The 17,856-nt window shown below is 51.3% G+C and overlaps 1 protein-coding gene across 1 annotated transcript in view; it reads right to left on the reverse strand.

Annotated features, from left to right (window-relative positions):
- The window catches only part of USP20 (ubiquitin specific peptidase 20), a 35,261-nt gene that overhangs the window by 15,728 nt on the left and 1,677 nt on the right, over positions 1-17,856 (reverse strand). The window contains exons 2-9 of the mRNA XM_008050341.2: positions 16,673-16,769; positions 11,788-11,841; positions 8,283-8,345; positions 7,778-7,909; positions 5,151-5,247; positions 4,568-4,637; positions 1,446-1,559; positions 253-331 (exon numbers count right to left, since the gene is read on the reverse strand). Coding sequence (XP_008048532.1) covers positions 253-331; positions 1,446-1,559; positions 4,568-4,637; positions 5,151-5,247; positions 7,778-7,909; positions 8,283-8,345; positions 11,788-11,841; positions 16,673-16,753 — 690 coding nt within the window. The 5' untranslated portion in view covers positions 16,754-16,769. The remainder of the gene's footprint in view (positions 1-252; positions 332-1,445; positions 1,560-4,567; positions 4,638-5,150; positions 5,248-7,777; positions 7,910-8,282; positions 8,346-11,787; positions 11,842-16,672; positions 16,770-17,856) is intronic.

The following is a 17,856-nucleotide window of genomic DNA, read 5'->3' on the forward strand; positions in this document are numbered from 1 at the left end:
ATCCCAGCCTGGGCAACACAGTAAGACTGTAAATTGGAGCTAAACATAAAGAGGCTGTGAGAGACTCCACTGTCCTCACTCGTGAAGGGCCTGGGCAGCGAGAGGCTGGTCCATGAGACCTGCCTGGCAACGCTCAGCTGTTGCTGTTTTCCTCACTGGCTCTGGCTTCAAAGCCAGGCCTAGAGGCTGATGGTCCCCAGGGGTCCCTGTGGGTGATGGCCCCGGGGTCCCTGGGTAGCTCAGAAGGCTTACCTGCTGGGCGTAGCCTCGGAACATTGGGTTGACCAACTTGATCCCGTGAGACAGGCTGGTGGGGACCACGTAGCTTGGCCTGTGGGAAGCCCAAATCCATTAGTCCAGGGGGCCCAACCCGAGTTACTCAACCCTGAGGGAAGGAGGCAGGCAGGCAGTGAGGCCGGAGCAGACTCAGTCATTTCCTGAAATATGGGGAAGTACCCACCCGGCCAGGTGCCCTGAGAGGCTCACACATCTCTGCAGACAAGTAGGAAGACATCGAGTCATCAACCAGGGAATGAGAGCAAATGGGATGGCGGCACCTCCACAACAAGCCCACCTTGAACATGATTTTATTCTAAGACGCTTACTGTGCTTCTCATTTCAAAAGCAATCCATTTTTGTTACTGAAAAATCTAAACTGACACAAAAGCACAACAAAGCAGCACCGCCAGTAACAGCACCACCCACAGACACCCACCATCAGGGTTTCCAGATGCTTCTGTGAAAACACAGATACACACAGAAAAGTGCACACAGGCAACACACTAGGCCTGGCTTCTCATGCAACTGGAATGCCATTGCATCATACTGTTTTTTAATCTCCATCTACACTTAATGTTTCTTTCTTCTTCTTTTTCTTTTTTGTAGAAATTAGGTCTTGCTATGTTGCCCAGGCTTGTCTTGAACTCCTGGGCTCAAGCAATCCTCCCACCTCAACCTCCCAAAGTGCTGGGATTACAGGCATGAGCCTTAATACGTTTCTATGCACTCACTTTAAATTATTCCCAACTTTGACTTTTCCTGGAGAAACAGACCTAATCCCAGCTTCTAGTCTTTCAATCCATCTCACACTGTGCTGGAAGGTCCGGCCCAGTCTGCGCTGCCCCTCTGACGTGGCCCCTTCCACACACACAGTCATGGCTGAGGATGAGAATACCCATGCAGTGGCTATGGCTGGGGTACAGGTTAAGTTCTGGTTCACCGTTCACAGGCTGTGTGACCTTGAGCTAGAGGCCTACCACTCACTGCACTCAGGTTCCCACTTCTAAGCAGGGCAGATGCTACCCATACCCCACAGGCCTGCTGCAAGCATCACCTGGGTGCCCTCAGTTGGCTCAGGGCTGAATCCACAGGAAGTGCTCTGTCGGCGTGCTGACAGGAAGCCCTGGTCCCCACAGCTGCCTGAGGTTAGGGTTGCAGTCACTCACCGTTTCTTGTGCCAGACCTCAGAGACCAACTTCTGGTAACTCTTGCACAGGGCTGGCTTCTTGTCAGTGCGCACCAGACCTCCACACTCCAAGAAGAACTGGGTCAGCGGGGGGCTGGGGCAAGGGGAGAGTGAGCTGGGTCAGGGGAGGATGCAAGAGGTGCTCGGGTGGTTTAGAAGAAAGTGGACAGCACTTTGGGAGGCCAAGGTGGGAGGATCGCTTGAGTCCAGGAGCTCAAGACCAGACTGGGCAACACAACCGACCCCATCTCTATAAAAAAAATAAGAAAAATTAACTGGGTGTGGTGGCACATGCCTGTCATCCCAGCTAATTGGGAGGTTGGGGCAGAAGGATCACCTGAACCCAGGAGGTTGAGCTGTGATCGTGCCATTGCACTCCAGCCTGGGCAACAAAGTGAGACTCCAACTCAAAAAATAAAAAAGAAAGAGCTGGGTGTAGAAATGCCCTGAGTGCTCACATGGGGATACACAGTAGTCCCCAGACCCAGAAATGCCTGCAGATGCCTGTAGGTGACAAGAAGGAACCCACGTGCTGTGGGCCGGGTTGTATCCCCCATATCCATATGTGAAGCCCTAATCCCCAGAACCTCAGAATGTGGCTGTGTTTGGAGACAGGGCCTTTAGATGGGCTCATTAGGGTGGGCCCTGATCCAACTTGACTAGGGTCCTTACAGGAGGAGGAAATGTGGACCTACAGGAGGAGCAGCAGATACATGGAGCACACAGGCAAGACCACATGAGGACATGGCAAGGAGGCGGCCGTCTGCTGGCCAGGGAGGGAGACCTCAGGGGACCCCACCCCACTGACAGCCTCATCCTGGACTTCCAGCCTCCAGAGTGGGGAGAAAAACACACACATCAGGTTGAAGCCATCCAGTTGGTGACACTTTGCTGTGGGCTGCCCTGGGAAATATATCCACTCCCCCGCCTCTCCTAGGCTAGATGTGGACTTCATGCCGGAGGGCCCAAGGCTCCTGCTCCTCCCCTCAGCCTGTTCTGCAGAAACCTTCCAGGTGAAGGTGGATCCTGCACTTCCCTTTTTCTTCTTTTTATTTTAGAGACAGGGTTTCACTCTGTGGCCCAGGATGGAGTGCAGTGGTGCAATCATAGCTCACTGTGGGCTCAAACTCCTGGGCTCAAGCGATCCTCTTGCCCAGCCCCCGAATAACTGAGCCTATGGGTGTGCACTACCATGCCTGGCTAATTTTTAAAATTTTTATTTTGTACAGATGGGTTTTTGCTATGTTGCCCAGGCTGGTCTCAAACTCAAGTGAGTTCAAGTGATCCTCTTGCCTCGGCCTCCCAAAGTGCTGGAATTACACTATGCCCAGCCCTCTTCTTGTTTTTTAAGAGACAGTATCTCACAACATTTCCCAGGCTAGAGTACAGTGACTATTCACAGGCTATTCATAACTCACTGTAGCCCTGAACTCCTGGACCTAAGCGATCCTCCCACTTCAGCCTCTCAGGTGGCTGGGACTACAGGCTTAAGCCACCATGCTTGGCCCTTATGTTTTTAGAAGTTATCTTAGGCTGGACGTGGTGGCTCAAGCCTGTAATTCCAGTACTTTGGGAGGCCGAGGTGAGATGATTGTCTGAGCCCAGGGGTTCAAGACCAGCCTGGGCAACTTGGTGAGACCACATCTCTACAATAATCAAAAAATTAGCCGGGTTGTAGTGTCTCACGCCTGTAGTTCGAGCTATCTGTTAAGCAAACATCCTGAGGTTAGCTATTCTAAACATTCCAGGGCATCTCCTTCCACAGTTTTCTATATCCATTCCCTTTCTCCCATATACATACTGAATCCCCACTGGGTGGGAGACCTTGTGTCGGGCATAGGAGACATCCCCGGCCTCATGGAATTGACAGCCTGTCCATGATGGGACAAACATTTCCCCATGAGATGGGACTGTACCCGACAGAGCATTACAATCTCCCTTTTTCCCCACTCACCAGATCTGAACCCCTTTCTGTTTCAATACATACCATCCGCGCCACACTCTCTGTCCTCCTGTTAGGCCAGACAACAGTGAGTGTATGCTCTTTGGCAGACAGACCTTTGTATTGTTTCCAGTATGAGGGAGGACCCCCAAAAAACTGAATTATCTTTTTGAGGTCAGGCCCCTTGTAGTACAGACTTCCCTGCTAGGTAAGTGTTCTAGAAACCCTTTGGCATCAGTGTACCAACTAGTGTTTTGTGAGAGGCTGCGTTCAGCTTCAGTTAATTTTTTTGTTTTTGGAGATTCTCTCAATGTGTTTGCCCATTTCATGATGGGTGATTTGTAAACATACCGCCCCCACCATGCTGAGTGTTCACCAGTTTTTGAAAAAATAGGGCATGACAAGCCAGGCACAGTGGCTCACACCTATAATCCCAAAACTTTGGGAGGCAGAGGCAAGAGGATTGCCTGAGCCCAGGGGTCTGACACCAGCTAGGGCAACTTGGCAAGACCTTGTGTCTACGATAAATAAAGAAAAATTAGCTGGACATAGTGGTGTACGCCTGTAGTTCCAGCTACTTGGAAGGCTGAGGTGGAAGGGTTGCCTGAACCCAGCAGATTAAGTTGTGGTGACCGTGAGCATGCCACCGCACTCCAGCCTGGGCAGCAGAATGACACTCTAACTAAAAAAAAAAAAAAAAAAAAAAGGCATGACATGTGGAAGAGGTGAAACAAAAAAAGGCAGAAGCACTAAAAGGCATCAAAATTGATGAGTTCAGAAACAGTTTTGAGCAGTGGAAAAAGCCTCTCGATAGGTGCACTGCATCCAACAGAGAGTACTTTAAAGGTGACTGAAGTTTAAACATGTAATACACAATTTTTATAAATATTGAGGGTTTCTTTGGGTCCCCCCTCATAAATATAGCAATAAGCATCCCTGCATGTATGACCCTCGGCATCTCTGGTCATCTCCCATAGCTTGATCCTTACTGGAGGGACTGCTGGGTCAAAGGGCATGCACATTTTTAGGGACTCTGACGTGTGTCCTATACATGCATCTGCGGGCAGCATGTGCAACACGGCTTGGGGTTCTGTGACTGTGCCCATGGCTTTGCCAGGGACAGCTCCCAGCCCCAGTCCCCCAATTAGCTGGTAACCTACCAATTGGACAGGGCCTGCAGGGCTGCGTTCATGTAGCAAGAGTTCCCAAGGTTCTTCATACCCGTGAGGCCTGGGAAACAAACACCATGGAGGTGGGGAATGAGCATCCTGACCTGGTGAGGAGACCTCAGAAGTCACACTCGAGCAGCATTGTGGCTCTCAACCTCAGGCCCTGCCAGAGGGCACAGTGGTGGTGTTCCACCCTGAAATCTCCCAAGTGAGCTACTGCAGCACCTGCTCATGACAGCTGTGGTTACCTGAGTGTACCCAATAGATGTCCCCCTCTGCTCCTCCATCAAGCCAGGCCCACTGTCCATAGTGGACAGACCAGGGCTGGGTGCAGAGGGCCAGCCTGCCCACGGTCACACGGCTGAGAGAGGGGACAAGGCAGCCAGGTCTCCAGGACCTCAGCTGGGCTGGCCAGCTCTCTGAGGGAAGCCAGCTTGCAGTACCACTTGTCTGTCACCCCGTCCTTCCTTTCCCATGGCAGCATGGTGCAAACAGACACCAGATCCTGGTGCTTCTAACCTCCAATGGCGGCCTCCAACCTGGCCCCACAGCTTCCCGTCCTGAGGGCCGTTACCTCGAGGCTTCAGGTCGTCGTCCTCGGACTCAGACTCTCCCTCGTCAGCCACAGCAATAGGAACAGCTCTCAGAGGGTGGCAGGGGGGTGGAGAGTCCTGTGACAGAGACCCAGAGTGAGGAAAAATGGGGGGGAGGGGAGGAGGCCTGTGCGCTCCCAAGGGTGGGAAGGCCAGCCCTGCAGACCCGCGCCAGGCAAGGACACTGGAAAGGAACAGAATTGGTGGCCTTGCCTTGGGGACTCCCTGCCACATATCTCCTATTTGCAATAAAAAAGAATATGCCATTTATAACACATTTGGGGGGAAAATTGAAACAGAGACAGCATGCAATCCCATTTTGCTGAGAGAATCACTGTTAATAGCCCATATGTCCATTATGTAGACTCTTAACTGTCAACACACACCCACAACAAAAATAGGATATTGCATATATTGTTTTGTAGTTTTTTTGGAGGGGTTTGGGGTCTCACTTTGTCACCCAGACTGGAGTGCAGTGGCATCATCACAGTTCATTGCAGTCTCGACCTCCTGGGCTCAGGTAATCCTTCTGCTTCACCCTTCCAAGTAGCTGGGATTACAGGCACAAGCCACCATGCCTGGCTAATTTTTTTGAATTTTTATAGAGACAAGGTCTCATCATGTTGCCCAGGTGGTCTCGGACTCCTGGTCTCAAGTGATCCTCCTGCCTTGGCCTCGTAAAAGTGCTAGGATTAGAGGCGTGAGCCACCATGCTCAGCCATTTTATAGTTTTTTTCAAAATAAAGATTCATAAATACCTACCAAGTTCATAAAAGCATTAATAAACATCTATGGAACACCTATCATGTGATATGAACAGAGGAGATGCAGCAATGCACATGCACACACGTGTCCTGGCCGCCTGGTTTCTCCCTTGGCACCTCTGGCAGCCTTCCTGACAGCTGAGCTTTCTAACCGTCACCCAGGGACAGGCCCGGGGCCAGGCCCTCCAGAGCCTGGGCTTGCTGGTCCACCACCCCCAAGGCTGCCCAGCTCCCCTCAACCCGCTGCTCAGGGGCCCTGTTCTCTGGCTGACATTCCTAGGTGGTTTCCAAGCGACTACTCAGAATTCCCCAAGGAACCATTTTATTTTTTATTATTATGTACTTTTTTTTTGAGTTGGAGTTTCACTCAGTTGCCCAGGCTGAAGTGCAGTGGCACACTCACCGCCACCCCAGCGTCAACCTGCTGGGCTCCGGCAATCCTTCTGCCTCAGCCTTCCAAGTAGCCAGAACTACAGGTGTGCACTACCCTGCCCAGCTAATTTTTTATCTATTGTAGAGATGAGGTCTCACCAAGTTGCCCGAGCTGGCCCCAAACCTGTGGACTCAGGCAATCCACTCGCCTCAGCCTCCCAAAGTGCTGGAATGACAGGCTGAGCCACTGAGCCTAGCTTTATTTTTGTACTTTTTTATTATAAAGGTGTGGGGTACAAGTCAGAGCAGGTACACAGGTCATGTATGCACAGGTGAAGTTTGAGCCTCCCACTGGCCCTCACTTACTCTGGTTTAGGAACAGGGACCCTTTGTGTGGTTATGCGCCCCCTCCCCTCCTACCCCAGCATTGTCTCACTACTGCCAGTCCATCCCTTGGGATATTGTAGCTCATGTTCCCGTCCCACTTATGAGTGAGAACATGTGGTATTCAGTTCTTTGTTTCTGTGACAGGTTGCTAAGAATGACTGTCTCCAGTTCCATCCGATTTGCTGAGGAGTCCATGATTTTGTCCCTTTTTATGGCTGCATAGTATTCCATCATGTATATGTACTGCATTTATCCAGTCTGCTTTTAATGGGCAGTGAGGTTGGTTCCAGGGTTTTGCTATTATGAATGGTGTGGCAATAAACATGCGTGTGCAGGTGTCTATGTTCCTCTGGGTAAATTCCCAGGAGGGGATTGGTGGATGGTATGGAAGGTCAATTTCTAGTTCCTTTAGATATTGCCACACTATCTTCCATAGCGGTTGCTGTCTGTGACCTTGTCAGTCCTCTCTGTAAGCCCTGGAAGAGGTGGGGCATGGCGGCCCAGCACTTTGGGAGGCCGAGGCAGAAGGATCCTTTGAGCCCAGAAGTTCGAGACCAGCCTGGGCAACATAGCGAGATCTCGTCTCTACCAAAAAATACAAAAATTAGCTGGGGGTGGTGGCATGTGCCTATAAGTCTCAGCTACTTGGGAGGCTGAGGCAGGAGGATTGCCTGAGCCCAGGAGGTCGAGGCTAGGGTGAGCCGTGATCATGACACTGCACTCCAACCTGTGCAACAGAGTGAGATCCTTGACTCAGTAAACAAACAAAAACAAATAAAATGTCTGGAAGGGTCTACACTGGTCCCGCAGCCTTGGGCCCCCACCCTACACTTCCACACAGTCGCCCATGGCCCGCGAGCTGCTTGAGGGAGGCCCCACTCTTAGTTCCCTCCGCACCCTCACCACCTCACAAGCCTGGAGTGAGCACGTGTGGACACAGGCTCCTCGACATCACCTAAAGACACAGGCACCCAGGAACAAACTATGTCTGAGGCCTACTGCCCCACATTCCAGACACTCGGGTCCCACCCCCTCATCCTCAACAGTGTCACTGATGACCGCGCGTAGCCTGCTGAACCCATTACCTGCTCCGAGAACTTAGAAGAGGAGCCCCGCGCGGATGCCGCCAGCCGCTGCTCCAAGAACACCTCCTTCTCACAGGCGTAACACCACAGCCGAAACGTGGTCAGGTTCACCGTCAAGTTGTGCTTCTTTGCCTAGAGGGTAGGATCCAATGTGAGGTCCAGGCCTCACACACACCCAGCCTGCAGTGGACTGTTCCTTCCAGCCTCAGTGGGAGGCCCCAAGGGCAGAGGCTGGAAGCCCGGCTGTGCTCACGCTTCATCCCAGAACCCTTCAGTCTGGGACCCAAGAGTGGCCACTCATCCAATGGTGCAGGTACAAAGTGCTTTCACCTGCACCCTCTCCTGTCCCTGCTATTGTTACCCCATTTTATTGCCCCAGCCTCTGAGGTCAGAGCAGGCAGATGGCGCTTACTAGCTAAGGTAACTTACTTACTGAGGTGCTGAGCTGAGGGCTGATCCCCAGGCCACCTGGCAGCAGAGCCCATGCTACTGTCACCCCACTCACCTGTGCGTGAATGGTGCTGTGATCGGCATAGGATTCTCCGCAGCCAACATAGGGGCAGGCGACCTGGGAGAGAGGGAAGGAGGATGGGCTGAGCTGGGCTGGGTGAGAGCACGACGTCCACACAGCGTCTCTGCCTGCACCTGATGTCAGCGTCCCCGTCTCTACCATAAGGACCCACAAGGAATTGAGGCTCTGCCGCCCCTGAGGAACACGGGTCTGTGCACTTGGAGTTCACGTTGGGCAAGGATGGCCGCCTAAACCCTGCCCCCGCCCTCTGAGATGGGCTGTGTACCCTGGGCTACTGTCCTCCTACAGGAAGCCCAGCCACGGTCACAGCTGGGGCCTGGCTGCTTGGAGCCCAGATGCTCTCCCTGCACCCAAAGGTCTGCTTCCTCAAAGTCCTGTTATTGGGATCCATAATTTTTTTGGTGGGGGATTCTGACCCTCACAGCCATTTCCCAGCAGGAGACACTGAACGGCACCAGGGGCTCAAGACAAGGGGCTCTAAGAGGTGCCCCTATGCCCCATGGGGGGCCTGTGTGTCCCCCAGGACCCTGCTTTTGGCCTTGCACCCTCCTCTCCCAGATCCACCCATCCTTCATGGCCTAGCTCCAGTGCCTCTCTACTGCAGGCTTCCACCCCAGCAGCCAGTAGTGATCAGGCCTGCTCCTCCACGGATACACCTGGTGTCACTTCCACCTGCAATGACTAAGCACTGCACAAGCCAGTGAGGACCCTGTGAGGAAACGGCTGACGGGATTTCCAGAATAGCCTGAGCAACACAGTGAGACCCCACCTCTGCAAAAAACTATACAAATTAGCTGGGTGTGGTGGTATGCACTGTAGTCCCAGTCACTGGGGAGGATGAGGCAGGAAGACCGCTTGAGCCCAAGGCAGAGGTTGCAGTGAACTGTGATCACATCACTGCACTCCAGTCTGGGCGACAGAGTGAGACCCTGTCTCAGAATTTTAAAAAAAGGGAAAGAAAATGACAGAGACATTTGACCCTTATGATGAGGCTGAATCAAAAAGTATGGGCCACTGTCTGCACAGGTTACCACATCTGTCTCTCTGAAAGGACTGTGAGTGCCTATGAAATGCCACTTTTTTTAAGAGGCCACTTCTTGCTGTCCCCCAGGTACCCAGACAGTGTCTTGCCATCTATATTACATTGAGTGACAGGCCCAAACAGAAGAGGCCAGAGTCCCATTGGGACCTCTGTGTCTTCTGCAAAGACTGAATGGATGTCTTCACCTCCTAGTGCTATCATTTTTGTTTCTACTGTGGGATTTTTTTAAAAAGAAGTTTTTTTTCAAATTAAATTAAATTAATTAATTAATTTATTTAATTTTCTTTTGAGTTGGAGTCTCATTCTATCACCCAGACTGGAGTGCAGTAGCCGCTCCCGGCCACCGCAGCCTTGACCTGTTGGGCTCCGGCGATCCTTCCGCCTCAGCCTTCCAAGTACCCGGAATTACAGGTGCGTACTACCACGCCCAGCTAATTTTTTGATTTATTGTAGAGATGAGGTCTCACCAAGTTGCCCAGGCGGGTCTCAAACCTGCAGGCTCAGGCAATCCACTCACCTCGGGCTCCCAAGGCGTGGGATTACAGGTTGAGGCACGAAGCCCAGCCTAATTTTATTTTTTGAGTTGAAGTCTTACTCTGTTGCCCATGCTGGAGTGCAGTGGTACACTCATGGTCACTGGAGCCTTGACCTACTGGGCTCAGGCAATCCTTCCGCCTCAGCCTTCCAAGTAGCTGGAATTATAGACACACACTACCACTCTCTGTTAATTTTTGTATTTATTGTAGAGATGAGGTCTCACCAAGTTGCCCAGGCTGGTCTCAAACCCATGGGCAATCCTCCTACCTTGGCCTCCCAAAGTGCTGGGATTATAGGTGTGAGCCACCAAGCCCAGCCTTAAAAAAGAAATTTCAAGTACCAGTCATTTTTAGCCTGACTATAAAAATACACTTTTGGCCGGGCTCGGTGGCTCAGCCTGTAATCCCGCGCCTTTGGGAGGCTGAGGTGAGTGGATTGCCTGAGCCCGCGGGTTCGAGACCCGCCTGGGCAGCGAGACCTCATCTCTACAATAAATCAAAAAATCAGCCGGGCGTGGTAGCGCATGCCTGTAATTCCGGCTACTTGGAAGGCTGAGGCGGAAGGATCGCCAGAGCCCAGCAGGTCGAGGCTGCGGTGGCCGGAAGCGGCCACTGCACTCCAGTCTGGGTGACAGAGTGAGACTTCCACTCAAAAAAAAAAAAAAAATACACTTTTGTAGAAACATTTTAAAATACCACAAAGAAAAAAAAATGGGCTGGGTGCAATGGCTCACACCTATAATCCCAGTACTCTAAGAGGCCAAGGCAGGAAGATCGCTTGAGCCCAGGAGTTTGAGATTAGCCTGGGAAAAATAGTGAGATCTTACCTTAACAAAAATTTTTTTAAAAATTAGCCAGGTGTGGTGGTGAGTACCTGTAGTCCCAGCTACTTGAGAGGCTGAAGCAGAAGGATCACCTGAGCGCACGAGGCCAAGCTGCTGTGAGCCGTGATCATACCACTAATTCCGACCTGGGGAACAAAGACCCTGCCTCAAAAAAAAAAACAAACCCCAAAAAATAAAAACAAAAAATGAAAATTATCACTAATTCTACCACCCAGAGAAAACTGTCCTGTTTAGATACATCTACTCTTACTCTTTTTTCTTTTTGAGTCTGAGTCTCACTCTGTGGCCCATGCTAGAGTGCAGTGGCACACTCATGGCCACCGCAGACTTAACCTGCTGAGCTCAGGCAATCCTTCTGCCTCAGCCTTCCAAGTAGCTGAAACTACAGGCATGCGTCACCATGCCCCACTAATTTTTTTATTTATTGTAGAGACGAGGTCTTGCCAAGTTGCCCAGGCTGGTCTCAAACCCCTGAGGTCAGGCAATCTGCTCGCCTCAGCCTTCCAAAGTGCTGGGATTACAGGTGTGAGCCACCACAGCCAGCTTCTTACTCTTTTTCATAAGCAGAAATCATCAGACACTTCCAGCCTCTCCTGGGCACCATCTCCAAGCCACGTACCGTGCTAAGTTCAGCCCAGCATCTGCCAAGTTCTGCCCTGACCCGCAAGGCGGGGCAAGTTGGCAGCGTTACAGCCTCTGCCTTACCGACGAAGGAAATGAAGACCCGGCCCAGGAAGGAGGCCAGATGGGCCCAGGGAGAGAGGCTGCACGAAGCAGCTCCAGGCCTCATGGCCAAGACTCCCACATCGCTTCTCACGCACGCACGCCAGGACAGGGTTTCGAATCTTGTGAAGACAAGATCATTCACCCCAGGGTCTTCTCCAGTCTGCTTTCTCCTTCTGCACTTTTAGAGGCTCTTAGAGTGACCAGCCCAGGGACTGGCTGACTCTGGAGCCCTGTGTCCCCGCCCAAGTCCAGCAGGGCCCAACAGGGACGCACGTGCCCAGCCCAGGGCCGAGAGTTCCTCATCCTCAAAGACCACAAGGATCTTTTACCTGGAGACAGGCCCACAGGTTTGGTCCAGTGACGCCACACGACTGACAGGTTCCCTGAGGGAGTCAAGGGCAGAGAAAAAGCAAGTGTGAGCAACCTGCGGGAGCTGAGTGTGGGGGCTGCTCCAGCCACCTGGCTGACACTGACTCAACCTAAACGGCTCAGCAGCAAGGCCTCACCCAGGATAGGTTTTCGCACCTGTACCCACCACCCATCTCATTAGGCTCCCCAAGGGGGACTTTACACTTTACTGTTTGAATTTTTGTATCATGTGCCTGCAAAACATTTCCAGGCTGAGCACGGTGGCACACGTCTGTAATCCCAACTGAGACTGAGGCAGGAGGATCACTTGAACCCAGAAGTTCGAGACAAGCCTGGACAACATAGTGAGACCTTGTCTCTTTAATACCGAAAAATTATTTTTTCAAATACAATCATTTAAAGCATAAATAAGTAAACATTTTCCTTAATATACTCCCCCATCTCCCCTCCTCATCCTTCATTGTACTTATTTATTTGAGCCTTTCTCCCCAAGTAGACTGTGGGCTCCACAGAAGAAGGTTGGTCTGTCCATCTACTCCTGTGAAATCATAGGGCCTGGTACAAATTAGAAGGTCAATATATCTGTCAAACACAGAAAACATCCGGGTTTCTGGTGGTCTGGGTGACAGAGCCTGTTCCTGGTCTATGAACATCCCGTCTTCTCTTCTTATCTTAATAATAGAATGAGGCTGGGCACTGTGGTTCATGTCTATAATCCCAGCACTTTGGGAGGCCAAGGCAGGAGGATCGCTTGAGCCTAGGAGTTCAAGATAAGCCTTGGCAACATAGTGAGACCTCATCTCTATTATTTTAAATAAATAAATAAAATAATAGAATGCATGAATTTTTTTGAGTCAGAGTTTCACTCTGCCACCCAGGCTGGAGTGCAGTAGCATGCTCACAGTCACCGCAGCCTTGATCTGCTAGGCTCCGGTTATTCTTCTGCCTCAGTCTACAAGTAGCGGGAATTACAGGCATGCGCCATCACACCCAGCTAACTTTTTGATCGATTGTAGAGATGAGGTCTCACTAAGTTGCCCAGGCTGGTCTTGAACCCATGGACTCAGGCAATCCTCTTGCCTTGGCCTCCCAAAGTGCTGGGATTATAGGCGTGAGCCACTGCATCCGGCCTGAATTTTAGCTGAACACATAGCTGACCAGCTACGGACTATGTTCCCAGGCTCCACAGTGATGATGTGGCTCAGTTCTAGTCGGTGAGATGATGGTGAAGTGATGCGTGTCACTTCTGAGCTGAGTGACACATTTGCTCTTTCCCCTCTTACCACTGGCTGGAATGCAGATGTGATGGCAGGACCTGAAGCCACCGTCTTGGACTCAAAGAGGAAGCCCACGAGCAGAGAATGGCAGAGCCGCCCAAACTGCCCTACCTACCTCCAGCCTGTGCTATGAGAGAAAACTAAGCTTCTGTCTCAGTTAGCCCCCGTATGACAGGGTCTCTTTTTTACAGTAACTTAACCTGTGCCCCAAGTGATTCTGTCTATGGGTGCCCAGAACAGCAGTTCCCAGCTGAGTTTTGATAACATCTGCCGTGCTCCCACCAGCTGTGAACTGAGTTCCCAGAGATGGTCAACAGCAGCAGTCCAACACCGGGCGCCAGCACAGTGACAGCAACACCTGCTGAGGGATGACCCCGAGCCCATCTCCAGTCAAGCTCTTTACACCCTGCTCCAGCGATCCCCTCACGGTATGCGCAGTAGGCCTCAGATCCTCTTTCTACAGCTGGGAAACCGGGACTCAGCAAGGACATGCCCCCGCTCCAGGGCTAGGCCCGAGGTGACACTGAGAAGCCGGGGCCCCAGTGTTGCAAGGCCACCAAAGCAGGGAAGCCTGGTTGCCCCGAGGGTGGCTGTGTCAGTCTCCTGGTCTGTATGGGACTACTGTCATTAAACCCAGATCCTGGCGTGGAATCGGGGTGAGCTTGTAGAGGTGGGTTTGAAAAGAGCCTGAACAAAGAACCCCCAAAAGGGTCGAGGGGAAGCAGCTCATCCTGGATGACAGAGCTGAGGTCTGCAGGCTGTGACTGAGGGCCTCGCAGAGGATATGCGGGGCGGCGAGAGACCAGTCTGCCTAGCAGGCTCAGAACAGCAGCCCTTGCTTTCCGAGGCTCTCTCGTAATCTCGCTGGTGATTTTTTTTTTTTTGAGTCAGAGTCTCACCCTGTCAGTCAGGCTGGAGTGCAGTGGCGTGATCACAACTTACCAAAGCCTCGACTTTTTGAGCCCAGGTGATCCCCTTTCTCAGCCTCCCGAATAGCTGGGACTACAAGCAAGCGCCAGCACACCCAGTTAATTTTTTGATTGTTTGTAGAGGTGAGGGCTCACTCTACATATATGCTGTACATGACTTAAAGCATGTATATAATATATAATACATATGTGGCTATAATAGTTTGAGCATATTCCTCTGTACAATCTATTTTTTTTTACTTGTTTTTTTTATTTTAAAGATGTGGAGTACAAGTTGGGATTAGGTACATGCAGGTGAAGTCTGGGCCTCCCCTGGCCCTCAGTTCCCCAGGTTTAGGATCAGGAACCCTTAGTGACGTTGTACGCCCCTCTCCCCCAACAGCAGCAGTGTCCCGCTACTTCCGATCTCGCTCTCAAAGTATTGTGATAAATGTTCAGGGTCACTTGTGAGTGGGAATGTGCCTTCTTCTACAAACATATGCATGATCTTGCAGAGGTGATTTTTAGCAAAACTAAGATCATATAAGACATACTTCTCTGTCACATGCTTTTGTCACCTACTCATGGTCACCCTTTAAAGTCCGTACACAGAGACCACGTCTCATTTGTTGCCACAACTGCACACATGGACACCCGCAATCTATCCACCCATCCCTTCTTGATGGATATTCGGGTTGCCACCAGCTCTTTCCTCGTACAAGCAATGTTCAGTAAGGGCTGCTGTGTCTGTATCTTCATCACTGGCGCTTACATTCCTGCTGGATAAATTCCCAAAAGCAAAACTGCTTCCCTAGAGGTTGCTTACAGTAATTCCCACCCCACCACAACGTAAGTGGCTCATTTTTCTCCATAACTGTCAGCTGTGAATGTGATCAGTCTCTGTTTTTGCCCGTCTAAAAAATGGTATTGGCTGAGCATGATGGATCATGCCTGCAACCCCAGCACTTTGGGAGGCGGACTGCTTGAGTCCGGGAGGTTGAGACCAGCCTGGGCAAAAAATACAAAATATTAGTTGGGCGGGGTAGTGTGTGCCAGTACTCCCAGCTACTCGAGATGCTGAGGTGGAAGGATTGCCTGAGCCCAGGAGGATTAGGCATGCCACTGCATTCCAGCCTGAGCAACTGAGTGAGACTCCAACTCAAAAAGAAAAAAAGGATTCATCCGGTTTTCATTACAATATCCTTGACCACTAGTGAAGTTAAGCATCCTTTCCAAAAGGTCTCTTGGCCATTTGCATTTCCTTCACTGTGAGCTACCTGCTCACATCCTCATCCCTTCTGAGTATTTTAAAGCAGTGCTGGTTTTATTTGATAACTTTCTGGACACCCAGAGAGGGGCTGAAGATGAGCTCTCTGACTTGCAGGCCCAGAGTGGCCCAGACAGGCCAGCCTCTCTGCTCTGGAGGCACCAACAGGCTTCCAAAAGGCTGCCAGTCCCATCCCAGCCTTCCTGTGTTCCTCCTCCTGCCTCCCACCTGGCTCGTCTCCTCCCTGCTCTCACTTTCCCTAGACAGGAAAGAAACCCAGAGCCAGACAGTGCAAATGCACCGAGCCTCCCTCTGCCCCTGCTTCACGCCACACAAGACACAAAATCACTTCGAAAGCAGCTGCGGACACTGAAGAACCGTTCCCACAGCTGGATGGTGACTAAAACAGCTCAGGCCACAGGCCACCCAGGACCTGCCGGTGCAGTAAGACCAAGCGACTTGCATGACGTTCCTGAAAGGAAGACCTGATGACATGTCTAGGAACATGACCCAATTAGCCCACTGCTGGGAATGGGCTCTGCCCGTGGACACAATGACACCTCTAAAAGGCCACGCATTGCAGCATTGTTCGTATTGGCAAGAGGCTGCAGAGTCCAGATGTCTACCCAATAGGTTCAGTTGTAATGTCCATGTGCTGAAATATGATGCAACATCAAGACAAAGGATGAGAAAGCTGTCTCTGTGTACTAATGTTGAAAGGGATCCACGACAAATCGTTACGGATAAAGGACGTTATGAAACAGCTGTGACGGTACACCATCTTTTGTATGGGAAAGGGCAAAATACAAAATGAGCTTGTGTGCTTGCATTTGCATAGAGAAACTCTGAAATGATACAAAAGAAACTAGCATAAGAGGTCACCTAAGGGGGGATGCAGAGGGGAGTACAGGGGTGGGAGGGGGCTTCTTGGTATTTATCTTTTCCTATTAGTTCATTTTTGAACCATATGGAAGCATTACCATTTCAAAATATCTTAATTCTGCAACAAAGAAAGGATGACAATGCATCTTCCTACTCAGAGAAGAGGCCAGGCCTCCCATTCAGGCCTCCCTGAGCCCCCCTCAGGATCTGTTTGTAAAAACGCCCTGGCCCTGATAGCAGCATCCCTTCCCTTCCTGGGAGAGGCCCTACACGCCCACTACAACAGCTAATGGGCAGAGAGCATTAGTGGCTCCCAAATGGGCTGGTCTAAGCTATAATTAACAGTTGTGAGGACCAGTCCCCGGAAGGAAGCCTCCCAAACAGATGCCAGCACTTTCATTTACACAGAAGGCTGAGCAGAGACGGGCAGAAGCCAGTTCTTCCACTGCATCAGAGACTCAGGAAGGCAGCCTTGGGTGTGGGTCGCCCCTTGTACGATCTGACCCTTTACCTTAGATTTGAGCAGCAAATCCTCCTTGGTCACCTCCCCTATGGAGTCCAGGTGAGGGCAAAGGTCCCTGGAGTCCCCCATTCTGGCCTGGGCTCACCTACAAGAGGACACAAGCAAGTCAGGGTTAAAGGCAGTCGTGCAGGTGGGAGGTGGGGAGGATAGGGGTTAGCTGTATGACTTTGGCCTTGAGTCCTGGTCTGCCACAAACCAGCTGGTGACCCAGGGAAGCTGCTTCACCTCTCTGAACCTCGCTCTCCTTGTCTGAGAAGATAACAGCTGTCCCAGTGGGTTGCCCCAAGGATTCAAGGAGATGATGTATGATTGCTAACACATATGTCAACTGCCTGGCACTGGGCCTGACACGGGGCAGCACCTGGAAAGTGTCAAATCCATGGTCAGAATTGTTGGCAGGGATGTTGCAGGAGTCCTGCCTGCATTCAGGAGTTGCATGCCAGAGAATCCCAAACTGGCTTTTTTTAATTTTATTTTTGAGTCTTACTCTGTTGCCCAGGCTGAAGCACAGCAGCATGATCTTGGCTCGCTGCAGCCTCAACCTCCTGTGCTCAAGCAATCCTCCCACCTCAGCCTCCAGAGTAGCTGGGACTATAAGCGTGCACTGCTACACCTCGCTAATTGTCTTTTGGTAGAGGTGAGGTCTTACTGTGTTGCCCAGGCTGGCCTCAACCTCCTGGGCTCAAGCAATCCTCAAAGCGCTGGAATTACAGGCATGAGCCACTGTACCTAGCCTAGTGCTTTTTTTAGAAGGCAGTCACATCCAAGTCTGGGAGTCCACTCCGTCCAAAGGGTCAGGAAGAGGAGGGGGCTGTATGGGAAGGCAAGGAGCAGGTGCTGACTCCGGTCTGCTCAAGTGCCTCTGGGAGACCAAGTGCCTGGCAGGTCACTTATGTCACTTTCTGGGAGAGCCCCACCTACAGAACCCTTGGACACTGGACCACCAGGGAAGCAGGCTATGCGGCACTGCCTCCAGAGACAGTCCTCTGAGAGCAAGGAGGAAGCCAGAGAGAAGGGCAGGAGAACAACCTAGAAAGCGATCTGGAAATGTGTAAGCAAACTGTCAACAGGGGTGTGTAACTGGGCAATGGGCTTCAAGTGATTTAAAAAAAAAAAATTGCTGGGCCGGGTGCAGTCGTTCAAGCCTATAATCCCAGCACTTTGGGAGGTGG

Source organism: Carlito syrichta, unplaced genomic scaffold (assembly GCF_000164805.1).
Source record: "Carlito syrichta isolate Samal-C Ts95f unplaced genomic scaffold, Tarsius_syrichta-2.0.1 Scaffold144297, whole genome shotgun sequence".
NCBI lineage: Eukaryota > Metazoa > Chordata > Mammalia > Primates > Tarsiidae > Carlito > Carlito syrichta.